The sequence below is a fragment of the Hemibagrus wyckioides genome, linkage group LG05 (genome assembly GCF_019097595.1).
Source record: "Hemibagrus wyckioides isolate EC202008001 linkage group LG05, SWU_Hwy_1.0, whole genome shotgun sequence".
NCBI lineage: Eukaryota > Metazoa > Chordata > Actinopteri > Siluriformes > Bagridae > Hemibagrus > Hemibagrus wyckioides.
The window spans coordinates 5,746,759-5,762,739 of NC_080714.1; the positions used below are offsets into that span (position 1 = coordinate 5,746,759).

The 15,981-nt window shown below is 38.4% G+C and overlaps 1 protein-coding gene across 1 annotated transcript in view; it reads right to left on the reverse strand.

Moving 5' to 3' along the window:
- lgi3 (leucine-rich repeat LGI family, member 3) overlaps positions 1-14,483 on the reverse strand; it is a 22,682-nt gene extending 8,199 nt beyond the window's left edge. The window contains exons 1-5 of the mRNA XM_058388915.1: positions 14,055-14,483; positions 10,968-11,039; positions 9,455-9,526; positions 2,007-2,078; positions 1,849-1,920 (exon numbers count right to left, since the gene is read on the reverse strand). Of these exons, the coding sequence (XP_058244898.1) occupies positions 1,849-1,920; positions 2,007-2,078; positions 9,455-9,526; positions 10,968-11,039; positions 14,055-14,278 (512 nt within the window). The 5' untranslated portion in view covers positions 14,279-14,483. The remainder of the gene's footprint in view (positions 1-1,848; positions 1,921-2,006; positions 2,079-9,454; positions 9,527-10,967; positions 11,040-14,054) is intronic.
- Positions 14,484-15,981: the final 1,498 nt, after the last annotated feature.

Consider the following 15,981-nt stretch of genomic DNA (forward strand, 5'->3'; position numbering starts at 1 on the left):
GTGTGTGTATATGTGTGTATGAGTGTGTGTGTATGTGTGCATTTGTTTGTGTGTCAGTATGTGTGTGTATGTGTGTGAGTGTGTTTGTATATGAGTATGTGTGTGTGTGTGTATATGTGTGTATGAGTGTGTGTGCATTTGTTTGTGTGTCAGTATGTGTGTGTGTATATGTGTGTATGTGTGTGTGTGTGTGTGCATTTGTTTGTGTGTCAGTATGTGTGTGTGTATATGTGTGTATGAGTGTGTGTGTGTGTGTGTGCATTTGTTTGTGTGTCAGTATGTGTGTGTGTATATGTGTGTATGAGTGTGTGTGTGTGCATTTGTTTGTGTGTCAGTATGTGTGTGTGTATATGTGTGTATGAGTGTGTGTGTGTGTGTGCATTTGTTTGTGTGTCAGTATGTGTGTGTGTATATGTGTGTATGAGTGTGTGTGTGTGCATTTGTGTGTGTCAGTATGTGTGTGTGTATATGTGTGTATGAGTGTGTGTGTGTGTGCATTTGTTTGTGTGTCAGTATGTGTGTGTGTATATGTGTGTATGAGTGTGTGTGTGTGTGTGCATTTGTTTGTGTGTCAGTATGAGTGTGTGTGTGTGTGCATTTGTTTGTGTGTCAGTATGTGTGTGTGTATATGTGTGTATGAGTGTGTGTGTGTGTGTGTGTGCATTTGTTTGTGTGTCAGTATGTGTGTGTGTATATGTGTGTATGAGTGTGTGTGTGCATTTGTTTGTGTGTCAGTATGTGTGTGTGTGTATGAGTGTGTGTGTGTGTGTGCATTTGTTTGTGTGTCAGTATGTGTTTGTGTATATGTGTTTATGAGTGTGTGTGTGTGTGTGTGTGCAATTGTTTGTGTCAGTATGTGTGTGTGTATATGTGTGTATGAGTGTGTGTGCGTGTGCATTTGTTTGTGTGTCAGTATGTGTGTGTGTATATGTGTGTATGAGTGTGTGTGTGCATTTGTTTGTGTGTCAGTATGTGTGTGTGTATATGTGTGTATGAGTGTGTGTGTGTGTGCATTTGTTTGTGTGTCAGTATGTGTGTGTGTATATGTGTGTATGAGTGTGTGTGTGTGTGTGCATTTGTTTGTGTGTCAGTATGTGTGTGTGTATATGTGTGTATGAGTGTGTGTGTGTGCATTTGATTGTGTGTCAGTATGTGTGTGTGTATATGTGTGTATGAGTGTGTGTGTGTGTGCATTTGTTTGTGTGTCAGTATGTGTGTGTGTATATGTGTGTATGAGTGTGCATTTGTTTGTGTGTCAGTATGTGTGTGTGTATATGTGTGTATGAGTGTGTGTGTGTGTGTGTGTGCATTTGTTTGTGTGTCAGTATGTGTGTGTGTATATGTGTGTATGAGTGTGTGTGTGCATTTGTTTGTGTGTCAGTATGTGTGTGTGTATATGTGTGTATGAGTGTGTGTGTGTGTGCAATTGTTTGTCAGTATGTGTGTGTGTATATGTGTGTATGAGTGTGTGTGTGTGTGCATTTGTTTGTGTGTCGGTATGTGTGTGTGTATATGTGTGTATGAGTGTGTGTGTGTGTGCATTTGTTTGTGTGTCAGTATGTGTGTGTGTATATGTGTGTATGAGTGTGTGTGTGTGTGCATTTGTTTGTGTGTCAGTATGTGTGTGTGTATATGTGTGTATGAGTGTGTGTGTGTGTGTGCATTTGTTTGTGTGTCAGTATGTGTGTGTGTATGTATGGCTTTCATTACTTCATGTCATCATAATTTCAGGTAAACTATGTCACTGGAAGTGGAAGAAGATCTCTTAACTCTCTGCTCATACAATACATTACATTAAGAGTTTTGAGAAATAAAAATTCTTCAGTAAGATGTTTAGAGTGGACTCACAGGTCAGTGAGGATGTCCTGGTGTTTGAGCAGTTCTCTGGGTAAGACCTGCAGGTTGTTGTTAGACAGAGATCTGCCAGAGGGATAATCATAACACAAGTCAAAAATCCTCAACTCTTTTCATCCACACTGTGTTCATTATATGAGGATGATACCTACAGGTGTGTTAAAGACTTCAGGCCTCTGAACGTGTATTTGGACAACGACCGAATGTCATTATTCTCAATAAACCTGCAGGGCAGAAAGAACACAGTGTTAAATAAACAGACTGAGAGAGAGAGAGAGAGAGAGAGAGAGAGAGAGAGAGAGCAAGCGATTATCGATTCCTCAAACTAGAAGATAATGAAGGAAAGATAAGTACAGGGATTAAAAAGATTTGATTTGAAGGCTGTGGATAGAAAGGTGTTGTCTTGTCTTTCCTCTTTCTCCCTCTCTCTTTCCTTTCCTTCTCACTTTCCTCTCTTTCTCTCTCCCTCTTTCCCTTTCCCCTTTCTTTTTTTTCCTCTCCCTCTCTCTCTCTCTCTCTCTTTCTGTCTCTCGCTTTCCTCTTTCTCACTTTTTCTTTCTCTATCTCTTTCCTCTCTCTCTCTCTCTCTCTTTTCTGTCTCTCTCTCACCCCTTCTCTCAGTGTTGGGCTCTCTTGGATTAATGAAACAGTTTCATTAATTTCCTCTCTCTCTCTCTCTCTCTCTCTCTCTCTCACTTTGCTACCCCCCTCCCTCTGTCTCTCTTTCCTTACTCTCTTTCTCTCCTCTCTCTCCTTCTGTCTTTCTCTCTCTCTCTGTCCCTCTCTCTTTCTTCCTCTCTTCTTCCTCTATCCTCTATCACTGCCCCCCTCTCTCTCTCTCTCTCTCTCTCTTTCTCTTGGATTCATGAAACAGTGTCCCGTGGAATTCAATTAAGATTGTATAATAAATCGAGTGGTTGCACTTGGCTCCCTGTGATCTATGCATCACATTTATCTTATAAAAACCTTTTAGCGTAATGACATTGAGGCTGCAGCGGTGTCCTGTCATCTCTCTCTCTCTCTCTCTCTCTCTCTCTCTCAGGTTCGAGCTCAAACGTTTCCTGCATCCTAAGTTGCTTTTAATAGCAAGCAGAAAGTCCTGGGTGTAGATGGAAGGTAGATGGATGGTAGATGCCACTAAATTTGCTTTCCTGACTCAAGTCACTGTAGTTACATGTGTGAAAATCACAAGTCACCATGATCACAGTGATTATATTTAGTCTGGAGTTTATTAACCTGAAATGTAATAAATTCAGGAAGAAGTCAGATGGTGAATAATGCAGACTCAAACCTAATGTGTTCTATCTGTGGAAAGGTCAGGAATAGAAAACTCTAAATATAGAATAGACCAGTTAAAGAACATTCATGAAGTAATTCTGTACAGAGAAAATGAATTACAGTCTAAGAGGGACATGGCTAAAAACGTTTGATAACCCAGACAGACAGAAAGAAAGAAAGAACGAAAGAAAAAAAGAGAGTGAGAAAGAAAGAAAGAAAGAAAGAAAGAAAGAAAGAAAGAAAGAAAGGAACCATACAAGCAAGCACTCTGTACACCCTATACACTCTGTACACTTTATACACTCTGTACACTTTATACACTCTGTACACTTTATACACTCTGTACACTCTGTACACCCTATACACTCTGTACACTTTATACACTCTGTACACTCTGTACACTTTATACACTCTGTACACTTTATACACTCTGTACACTCTGTACACCCTATACACTCTGTACACCCTATACACTCTGTACACCCTATACACTCTGTACACTTTATACACTCTGTACACTTTATACACTCTGTACACTTTATACACTCTGTACACTCTGTACACTTTATACACTCTGTACACTTTATACACTCTGTACACTCTGTACACCCTATACACTCTGTACACCCTATACACTCTGTACACTTTATACACTCTGTACACTTTATACACTCTGTACACTTTATACACTCTGTACACTCTGTACACTTTATACACTCTGTACACTCTGTACACTTTATACACTCTGTACACTCTGTACACCCTATACACTCTGTACACCCTATACACTCTGTACACTTTATACACTCTGTACACCCTATACACTCTGTACACTTTATACACTCTGTACACCCTATACACTCTGTACACTCTGTACACTTTATACACTATACACTCTGTACACTTTATACATTCTGTACACTCTGTACACTTTATACACTCTGTACACTCTATACACTCTATACACCCTATACACTCTGTACACTTTATACACTCTGTACACCCTATACACTCTGTACACCCTATACACTCTGTACACTTTATACACTCTGTACACCCTATACACTCTGTACACTTTATACACTCTGTACACCCTATACACCCTATACACTCTGTACACTTTATACACTCTGTACACTCTATACACTCTGTACACTTTATACACTCTGTACACTCTATACACTCTGTACACTTTATACACTCTGTACACTCTGTACACCCTATACACTCTGTACACTTTATACACTCTGTACACCCTATACACTTTATACACTCTGTACACTCTGTACACTTTGTACACTCTGTACACTTTATACACTCTGTACACCCTATACACTCTGTACACTTTATACACTCTGTACACCCTATACACTCTGTACACTTTATACACTCTGTACACTCTGTACACCCTATACACTCTGTACACTTTATACACTCTGTACACCCTATACACTCTGTACACTCTGTACACTTTATACACTCTGTACACCCTATACACTCTGTACACCCTATACACCCTATACACCCTATACACTCTGTACACTTTATACACTCTGTACACTCTGTACACTTTATACACTCTGTACACCCTATACACTCTGTACACTCTGTACACCCTATACACTCTGTACACCCTATACACTCTGTACACTTTATACACTCTGTACACCCTATACACTCTGTACACTTTATACACTCTGTACACCCTATACACTTTATACACTCTGTACACCCTATACACTCTGTACACTTTATACACTCTGTACACTTTATACACTCTGTACACCCTATACACTCTGTACACTTTATACACTCTGTACACTTTATACACTCTGTACACCCTATACACTCTGTACACTCTGTACACCCTATACACTCTGTACACTTTATACACTCTGTACACTTTATACACTCTGTACACTCTGTACACTCTGTACACCCTATACACTCTGTACACCCTATACACTCTGTACACCCTATACACTCTGTACACTTTATACACTCTGTACACTCTGTACACTTTATACACTCTGTACACTTTATACACTCTGTACACCCTATACACTCTGTACACTTTATACACTCTGTACACTTTATACACTCTGTACACCCTATACACTCTGTACACTTTATACACTCTGTACACTCTATACACTCTGTACACTCTATACACTCTGTACACCCTATACACTCTGTACACCCTATACACTCTGTACACTTTATACACTCTGTACACCCTATACACTCTGTACACTCTGTACACTCTGTACACCCTATACACTCTGTACACCCTATACACTCTGTACACTTTATACACTCTGTACACCCTATACACTCTGTACACCCTATACACTCTGTACACTTTATACACTCTGTACACTCTGTACACCCTATACACTCTGTACGCTTTATACACTCTGTACACTTTATACACTCTGTACACTCTGTACACCCTATACACTCTGTACGCTTTATACACTCTGTACACTCTGTACACCCTATACACTCTGTACACTTTATACACTCTGTACACCCTATACACTCTGTACACTTTATACACTCTGTACACTCTATACACTCTGTACACTTCATACACTCTGTACACTTTATACACTCTGTACACTTTATACACTCTGTGCACTCTATACACTCTGTACACCCTATACACTCTGTACACCCTATACACTCTGTACACTTTATACACTCTGTACACTCTATACACTCTGTACACTTCATACACTCTGTACACTTTATACACTCTGTACACTCTGTACACTTTATACACTCTGTGCACTCTATACACTCTGTACACCCTATACACTCTGTACACTTTATACACTCTGTACACCCTATACACTCTGTACACCCTATACACTCTGTACACTTTATACACTCTGTACACTCTGTACACTTTATACACTCTGTACACCCTATACACTCTGTACACTTTATACACTCTGTACACCCTATACACTCTGTACACCCTATACACTCTGTACACTTTATACACTCTGTACACCCTATACACTCTGTACACTTTATACACTCTGTACACTCTATACACTCTGTACACCCTATACACTTTATACACTCTGTACACCCTATACACTCTGTACACCCTATACACTCTGTACACTTTATACACTCTGTACACTTTATACACTCTGTACACCCTATACACTCTGTACACTTTATACACTCTGTACACTCTATACACTCTGTACACCCTATACACTCTGTACACTCTATACACTCTGTACACTCTGTACACCCTATACACTCTGTACACCCTATACACTCTGTACACTCTATACACTCTGTACACTCTATACACTCTGTACACCCTATACACTCTGTACACCCTATACACTCTGTACACTTTATACACTCTGTACACTCTGTACACCCTATACACTCTGTACACTTTATACACTCTGTACACTCTGTACACCCTATACACTCTGTACACTTTATACACTCTGTACACCCTATACACTCTGTACACTTTATACACTCTGTACACTCTATACACTCTGTACACTTTATACACTCTGTACACTCTGTACACTTTATACACTCTGTGCACTCTATACACTCTGTACACCCTATACACTCTGTACACCCTATACACTCTGTACACTTTATACACTCTGTACACTTTATACACTCTGTACACTTTATACACTCTGTGCACTCTATACACTCTGTACACCCTATACACTCTGTACACTTTATACACTCTGTACACTTTATACACTCTGTACACCCTATACACTCTGTACACCCTATACACTCTGTACACCCTATACACTCTGTACACTTTATACACTTTATACACTCTGTACACCCTATACACTCTGTACACTTTATACACTCTGTACACCCTATACACTCTGTACACCCTATACACTCTGTACACTTTATACACTCTGTACACTTTATACACTCTGTACACTCTATACACTCTGTACACTCTATACACTCTGTACACCCTATACACTTTATACACTCTGTACACCCTATACACTCTGTACACCCTATACACTCTGTACACCCTATACACTCTGTACACTTTATACACTCTGTACACTCTATACACTCTGTACACCCTATACACTCTGTACACTCTGTACACCCTATACACTCTGTACACCCTATACACTCTGTACACCCTATACACTCTGTACACTTTATACACTCTGTACACCCTATACACTCTGTACACTTTATACACTCTGTACACTTTATACACTCTGTACACTTTATACACTCTGTACACTTTATACACTCTGTACACTTTATACACTCTGTACACTCTGTACACTTTATACACTCTGTGCACTCTATACACTCTGTACACCCTATACACTCTGTACACCCTATACACTCTGTACACTTTATACACTCTGTACACTCTATACACTCTGTACACTTCATACACTCTGTACACTTTATACACTCTGTACACTTTATACACTCTGTACACTCTGTACACTTTATACACTCTGTGCACTCTATACACTCTGTACACCCTATACACTCTGTACACTTTATACACTCTGTACACTCTATACACTCTGTACACTTTATACACTCTGTACACTTTATACACTCTGTACACTCTGTACACCCTATACACTCTGTACACTTTATACACTCTGTACACCCTATACACTCTGTACACCCTATACACTCTGTACACTTTATACACTCTGTACACTCTGTACACCCTATACACTCTGTGCACTCTATACACTCTGTACACTCTATACACTCTGTACACCCTATACACTCTGTACACTCTATACACTCTGTACACTTTATACACTCTGTACACTTTATACACTCTGTACACTCTGTACACCCTATACACTCTATACACTCTGTACACTCTATACACTCTGTACACCCTATACACTCTGTACACTTTATACACTCTGTACACTCTATACACTCTGTACACCCTATACACTCTGTACACTCTATACACTCTGTACACTTTATACACTCTGTACACTTTATACACTCTGTACACTCTGTACACCCTATACACTCTGTACACTTTATACACTCTGTACACCCTATACACTCTGTACACCCTATACACTCTGTACACTTTATACACTCTGTACACTCTGTACACCCTATACACTCTGTACACCTTATACACTGTGTACACTCTGTACACTCTGTACACCCTATACACTCTATACATCCTATACACTCTGTACACTCTGTACACCCTATACACCCTATACACCCTATACACTCTGTACACCTTATACACTCTGTACACTCTGTACACCCTATACACTCTATACACCCTATACACTCTGTACACCCTATACACCCTATACACCCTATACACCCTATACACTCTGTACACTCTGTACACCCTATACACCCTATACACTCTATACACCCTATACACTCTGTACACCCTATACACCCTATACACCCTATACACTCTGTACACCCTATACACCCTATACACTCTATACACCCTATACACTCTGTACACCCTATACACCCTATACACCCTATACACTCTGTACACTCTGTACACCCTATACACCCTATACACTCTGTACACTCTGTACACTCTATACACTCTATACACTCTGTACACTCTGTACACTCTGTACACTCTGTGGGATTTGTTACAAATACACTTACACATAAAAAACACTCATGAACATCTGACCTAACACTTCAGCCTCCAGATATAGATTAGAGAGCAGAGCTGCAATAATCAGGAAAATGTCCAGCTCAGCACTGAGACCAACCGGAGCAGAGTCCAGATCAATACCACACACTGCCACCGGCCTCAACTATCAACATACACACTTTCTCAGTCTCACACATCTCTCTCTCTCTCTCTCTCTCTCTCTTTCTCCCTCTCTCTATCTCTCTTTCTTTTTGTTTGTTTGCTTGTTTCTTTATTTATTTTTCCTTGGTTGTTATTTGTTTAATTTATTCATTCATTTATTTTATTGTTTTAATAAATTTCATTCATTCATTGATTTTTCTTTGCTTGTTTTGTTTTTCATTATTTCTTTCTTTCACCTCTTTCTTTCGTTCACCTCCTTCTTTCTTTCACCTCTTCCTTCCTTCCTTTATTCCTTCCTTCCTTTTTCACCCCCCCCATCCTTTCCTTTCCTGTCTTGTCTTGTCTTGTCCTGTCCCTTTGATACCTTTCCTTTCCTTTCCTTTCCTTTCCTTCTGTTGTCCTTTCCTCTCCTCTCCTCTCCTCTCCTCTCCTCTCCCCCCTTCCTTCCTTCATAGCTTTATTGCTTTATATTTCAGTGAAGTTCAGACTCACAGATACTGCAGGTGCGAGAGGCCAGCAAAGGCATCATCAGCAATCACAGTGAAAGTGTTGGAATTCAGCAAACTGCAGGAAAGAAGGAGAGAGAGAGAGAGAGAGAGAGAGAGAGAGAGAGAGAGAATAGGCACTGGAATTAGAACAGATCTTTTATAGGTCCTGTCCCACATGGCACCCGGAGCCCTGCTGACCCTGTAGCTGCAACTCATTCAACTGATTAACAACTTCTTTACTGTTGCTTGTTATAATATAACATAGCTGAATCCTGCTCACCTTGATCTCAACAAATCCATCACACACACACACACACACACACACTTGTAGCCTGAACAGACCAGCTATTGTTGGTTGAGTATGAGGAGTGTGTAGAGGGAAGGCTGCTGGCTGTGTTGAGTGTAGAAATGACGCTGACCCTGTCACTGATACACACCACACTCCGCACACACACACACACACACACACATACACACAGAGAGAGACTCCCAATTATGCAATGAAGTAAACATTTTGTAGTCTGGAATATAGTTAAATCTAGAAAAGAAAAGCTAATAAAGAAAACAAATCAATATCTGATACCATGTGATACTATATGATGTCTCTAGTGTTTTTTTTTTATTTTTTGAACAAACCCGAAATGGTACTGAGGTTATTTCCCATGAAAACAAAGACTGTACACTGCAAACAGTGAGCTGTGAAATATATCGAGACGTGAAAGCGCAAAATCTCAGAACAATCTATTTAAGCTGATTACAAAAATCTTTATGGTGTTTAAATGACGTCTCAGGGATATGATCAGTGATCAGACGATAGCGTCTCAGTGTTTTTGCATCATTAGGGATGAATAAAAATCTTGTAATTTCTTCCTTGAATTTCTATATTCCCATAAAGCTGCTTTGTCCACGGTTAAAAGCGCTGTACAAATAAAATTGAATAGAATTGAATTGAATTAAAATCTTTTATAAAGAGTATGGAGGCGAACGATATGAGTGTGCAGGTTGTGTGTGAGAGAGAGAGAAAAAGAGAGAGAGAGAGAGAGAGAGAGAGAGAGAGAGAGAGAGAGAGAGAGAGAAATGGAAGAGACAGTGAGTGAGTGAGTGAGTGAGTGAGAGAGAGAGAGAGAAAGAGAGATATGGAGAGAGAGAAAGGGAGTGGGTGAGTGAGTGAGTGAGTGAGTGAGAGATTTTGAGAGAGAGAGAGAGAGAGAGAGAGAGAGAGAGAGATACTCATCATACTCATCCCCGATCTCACTGATCATATCAATCATTACTAATAACAGCAACATCCTTTAGGTTCCAGCCTCATCCCATCCGGCTGCTCGAACCCCTGAGCTCTATTGGCATTTCTCTGTATTATTTGCAGTGTTTTTCTTTTTCCTTCTATTTCTCACTCCAGCAAAAGAATGTTGCAGGGAGAGGAATCTCAGGACCTCAGGATATGTAGGATGTGTAGGATATGTAGGACATGTGGGATATGTAGGATATGTGGTATATGTAGGATATGTGGTACTTACAGGAACTGCAGCAAGTGGAGGTGAGAGAACGCTCCCTCTGGGATCTCAGTGAAGCCTGTGTTCACCATCGTCCTACAAAAAAACAAAAGAACAACATTATATAAAGCATACAGTCAGTGTAAAGCAGTGTATATTTAATATATTGGGCATGATTTTTATAACTGTGCTTTTGCTTTGCACGAGTCAGGTAGTGACTTAAAGACAGATATATATATATACATAATTTTGATAATTTTGTCATTTCAGTTTTATAATTCGTTTTTAATAAATAAATAAAAATAAATTAAATTAAATTAAAAATAAATAAAACTTCTCAGAAATCTCTGTAAACAAATGCTAAAAATAAATAAATAAAAAAAATACTTTCATAAATCAATTCTGTTAATGCAATAAATAAAGTAAAAAACAGATATATAAATATATTTATATTAAATATAATAAATTAAAATTTTAGAAAATAGTTTTTATTGTCTCAGTGTTTCATCAGTATTTTTTTCTTCTTCTTTTTCTGTTATAATATAGAAACATCCCATGTCCTCATTTTCTTTCCCTGAAAAATCTAAAATCTGGATCCTTGTGCTAAACTGTACATCATGATGTGTTTATATATATTACAAATAATAATAATAATAATAATAATAATAATCCACCAGCCACGACTTCCACCCACTCTAGTAATTATTCAAATAGACGAATGCTAGGTTGCTTTGAGGAAGGATTTTAATCTCAGAAGTAGGCCATGCACTCTGCTTACGTACGTCTTTTAGTCTTCGGTATGTGTGGGGGAAAAAAAAAATCTGGACATCTGAACTATATACGTTTTAATTAACGCCAGGATACGGATTGTTCTGCTGATCTCAGACACTGATATATGATAAAGAGACGATGAGATGCTACCGTGATTCGAGGTTTCTTTGGTCAACAGACGCGAAGCATCTACTCATTGTCTTGTGGAGTGGATATAATTTAAACAACGCATTATGGTTTGTGTATTAAGTACATTATACAAGTTGTTAGAGTTCTGTACTAAAGTGCGTGAGGTCATGAGGTTAATCTATCATAATGCATAATGCTGGGAACAACATGTCAAGTGCCTTTCTGTGAGAGAGAGAGAGAGAGAGAGAGAGAGAGAGAGAGAAAGAAAGAAAGAAAGAAAGAAAGAAAGAAAGAAAGAAAGAAAGAAAGAAAGAAAGAAAGAAAGAAAGAAAAGGAGAGTGAGTGAGTGAGACATGAGACAGAGACAGACAGAGAGAGAGAGAGAGCGAAAGACTGAGTGAGTGAGTAGTGAGTGTGTGTGTGTGTGTGTGTGTGTGTGTGTGAGAGAGAGAGAGACACAGACAGACAGACAGAGAGAGCTCTTCATTTCTGCGAGCACTGAGCTGATCATTTTTTAAAGCCCACTCTGTCATACTGCTCTGTGTTTCTGTTAACCCTACTAAATAATTACTCATCACTATAGCTATCACACTCATCCCCGATCTCACTGATCATATCCATCACAACATCGGCTCTTTAACAAACAATTAAAAATCTACTTTACAATACTAACAATTTACACTTGTCTTGTGGAGTAGATCTATTTTAAGCAACACATTATGGTTTTTGTGTATTAAGTACATTATATATGTTGTTATATTTAAGTGGAAAGTTATGGAAAGTCTGTGAACAAAAGCCTTTTTATCAGAAGCTAGTCTGATAATTGAATGATGTTGTTAATCTTTCAGCTGCTCCCTACATGTGTGAGGGGTCACCAGAGCAGACCAACTGGACCACACAACAATTTGGCACAGGTTTTATGCTTTTATCCAGGCTTGGGACCAGCACTGGATCCAGTGGCTGGGAATTGAACCCAGGCCCTCTGCATAGCAGGCAAGAAACCTACCACTGAGCCACCAGCACCCTTGATAGTTGACTGATAAGCAATACAATACAATACAATACAATACAATACAATACAATAAAATAAAATAAAATAAAATAAAATAAAATAAAATAAAATAAAATAAAATAAAATAAAATAAAATAAAATAAAATAAAATAAAATAAAATAAAATAAAATAAAATAAAATAAAATAAAATGAAATGAAATGAAATGAAATGAAATGAAATAAAATAAATAAAATAAAAAATAAAAAATAAAAAATAAAATAAAATAAAATAAAATAAAATAAAATAAAATAAAATAAAATAAAATAAAATAAAATAAAATGAAATGAAATAAAATCAATTAATAAAAAAAAACACCTAAAGTCGTCTCTCCTAATTGAAAACTAAGTGCTGACACTGGAGACTCCTTCCATAATTGTCTCATTGCAGTAAAATCCACACGTTTTTTTTAAATTAATTTTTATTTATTATTTAATCATAAACAGAGAAAAAAGAGACAGAAACAGAAAACAAACACCAATAACAACGCTTCACGATTGACCGAAAGGGGGGTCAAAGGATTAATAGTTACACAATGGACATACCAAACTGACCACTTGAGTTATACAGTTGGACTATAGCAGCTGTCCAGTTATTAATTTTACAAGAAATTTCTAGATAATCTTTTCAGATGCAGTCTGTACCATCACTGATGTTATATTCTGCTGTAAACTAAACGCTATACCTGGATAATCTATTAAAGAAAGTAAACCTGGGCGTAAAGGCATATCGAAAATTCGCAGTATGGAAAGAATATGAGCCACATACATCCAAAATCTCAGGGAAAATAACAGGTTTCGAATCCATTTACTATTAAACGTCAATCACGTGAACCCTCTGGTGTTCAAATCCCTGTTTACGTTGTTACTATAGAAACCATAATGGGTTTTTTCTTATGAACCTTAGATCTGGAACTACTGCTATAGAAAATTAACCAACACCTTCTGACCAATCAGAATTAAGAATGGTATAACATCACCATGGTTGTATAAATATGACTGAAACACAATTTTGTAACGTTGTTTGTTTAGTAAAGTTCTAGTCATGACTTTGTTATGAGTCTTTAGGTATCACGATAAAGCGATAATGGAAGAAAGTCCACTAAAACTCTCAGCTGACTTCAGTGTACACGGTCCACTGTGTGTGTGTGTGTTTACTCACAGTGAAATGATGCCAGGCGGGAAGCTCTTGGGGATGGCTTTAGTGTCCACGCAGAAGGCGCTGTCTTTGGTGCAAGAGCAGGTCGCTGGACAGCGAGGAATTTTGGTGACTCTGCGTCCCTCGGCCGTTCCCTGCGAACACACCAGAAGAATAAAGAGAGAGGCAGCTGCTGATTTGATCCATCTCAACCACCTCTGTGCACTCCTGCGCTCTGATGTGGACATCTTCTCCAGGTCAAGGATGGAGCTTCTTCGAGCAAGTGCAGGAAAAGACTGAGGCGGTCTAGAAAAAGTGGGAGAGAGACGAGGAGGAGAGGAATTCTTTTGGAGGAGAGGAAAGAAAGAAAGAGAGCTGGAGTGAGGCAGAGCCTGACAGTGAGAGAGAGAGAGAGAGAGTGATGCCGTAAGCAAATGACATGCACTCACTGAGATGTAGCGAGAGAGAGAAAGAGTGTGTGTGTGTGTGTGTGTGTGTGTATACGTAGTGAGTGCGTACTCTGCAGCACCACCGGATCTCCCTCTTCTTCCTCTCAGTGGTGCAGTTGTGTTAGCAGGGACTGCAGGACGCTGTGTGAGCCAGCAATTCTGTACACACACACACACACACACTCACGATGACCTACACATTAAATTATTAACAAACATTTAAGAGCACTTCAGCAGCATGGAGCATATGTGTGAGCTAAAACAGTACAAATTTTATGATCTCATATCCCATAGCCATGACTTACAGTCCAGCTTGAGTCCAGAGAGAGTTTGGTCATTTCTTCGCCTCAGATCTGTAGCATGATGTGTGAATTCCCGCTCACAGCATTAGTGAGAAGGCAAATCTGCCTCAGATATAGCAAGCTTTTTAATTTATTATATGTGTATCAGGCTGGGAACATATTTCACATCAAGAATCTTCTATTGTTTTAGAGCTATGTTTTTAAAACAGTGTCTATGGCACATATCCAGCGCTGCATTATTTTTATCTTCCATTACATTGTTGGAAACAACAAATGATTAAAGTTATTAGATGTATTATTGAGATCAATTAAAAAGAAAGTTCTAGCATTTTAAAATCTGGCCACCATTGATCACTGATCACCATTGTTCCAAACAACCAATCACTGATCACCATTGTTCCAAACAACCAATCACTGATCACCATTGTTCCAAACAACCAATCAGTGAGCACTATTGCTCCCAAGGTCCAATCACTGATCAAAATAGTTTCCTAATGACCAATCACTGATTACCATTGCTCTTAACAACTAATCACTGATCACCATTTTCCTAATGTCCAATCACTGATCAACATTGTTCCAAACAACCAATCACTGATCACCATTTTTTTCAAATGACCAATCACTAACCACTGTTGTTCCTACTGACCAATCACTTCATCACCATTGTTCCTAATGACCAATCACTGATCACCATTGTTCCTACTGACCAATCACTGATCACCATTGTTCCTACTGACCAATCACCTATCACCATTATCCTAACAGCCAATCACTGATCACCATTTTTCTCATAACACAATCACTGATCACCATTGTTCATACTGACCAATCATCTATCACCAATTTCCTAACAGCCAATCACTCATCACCATTTTTTCCCAAAACACAATCACTGATCACCATTTTCCCTAATGACCAATCACTCATCACCATTGTTCCCAATGGTCAAGCACCAATCAACAACCAATTTGTCCAACCCCTCACACTTTTTTTTGTTCTCTGTTTTAAAGTCTCTGCTTAAAGATACTTCTTGACAGAAAGTAATTGCATTAATTTAGTTATTAGAACTTTATTCTTTATTCCACATTATTACATTCTATTACATTCAAAATAGTATTCCAGTTATATTATAAATAAATATATTATATTATATATGAATATGCAAATTTGATCTATGACGTCATCTAACGACCAGTC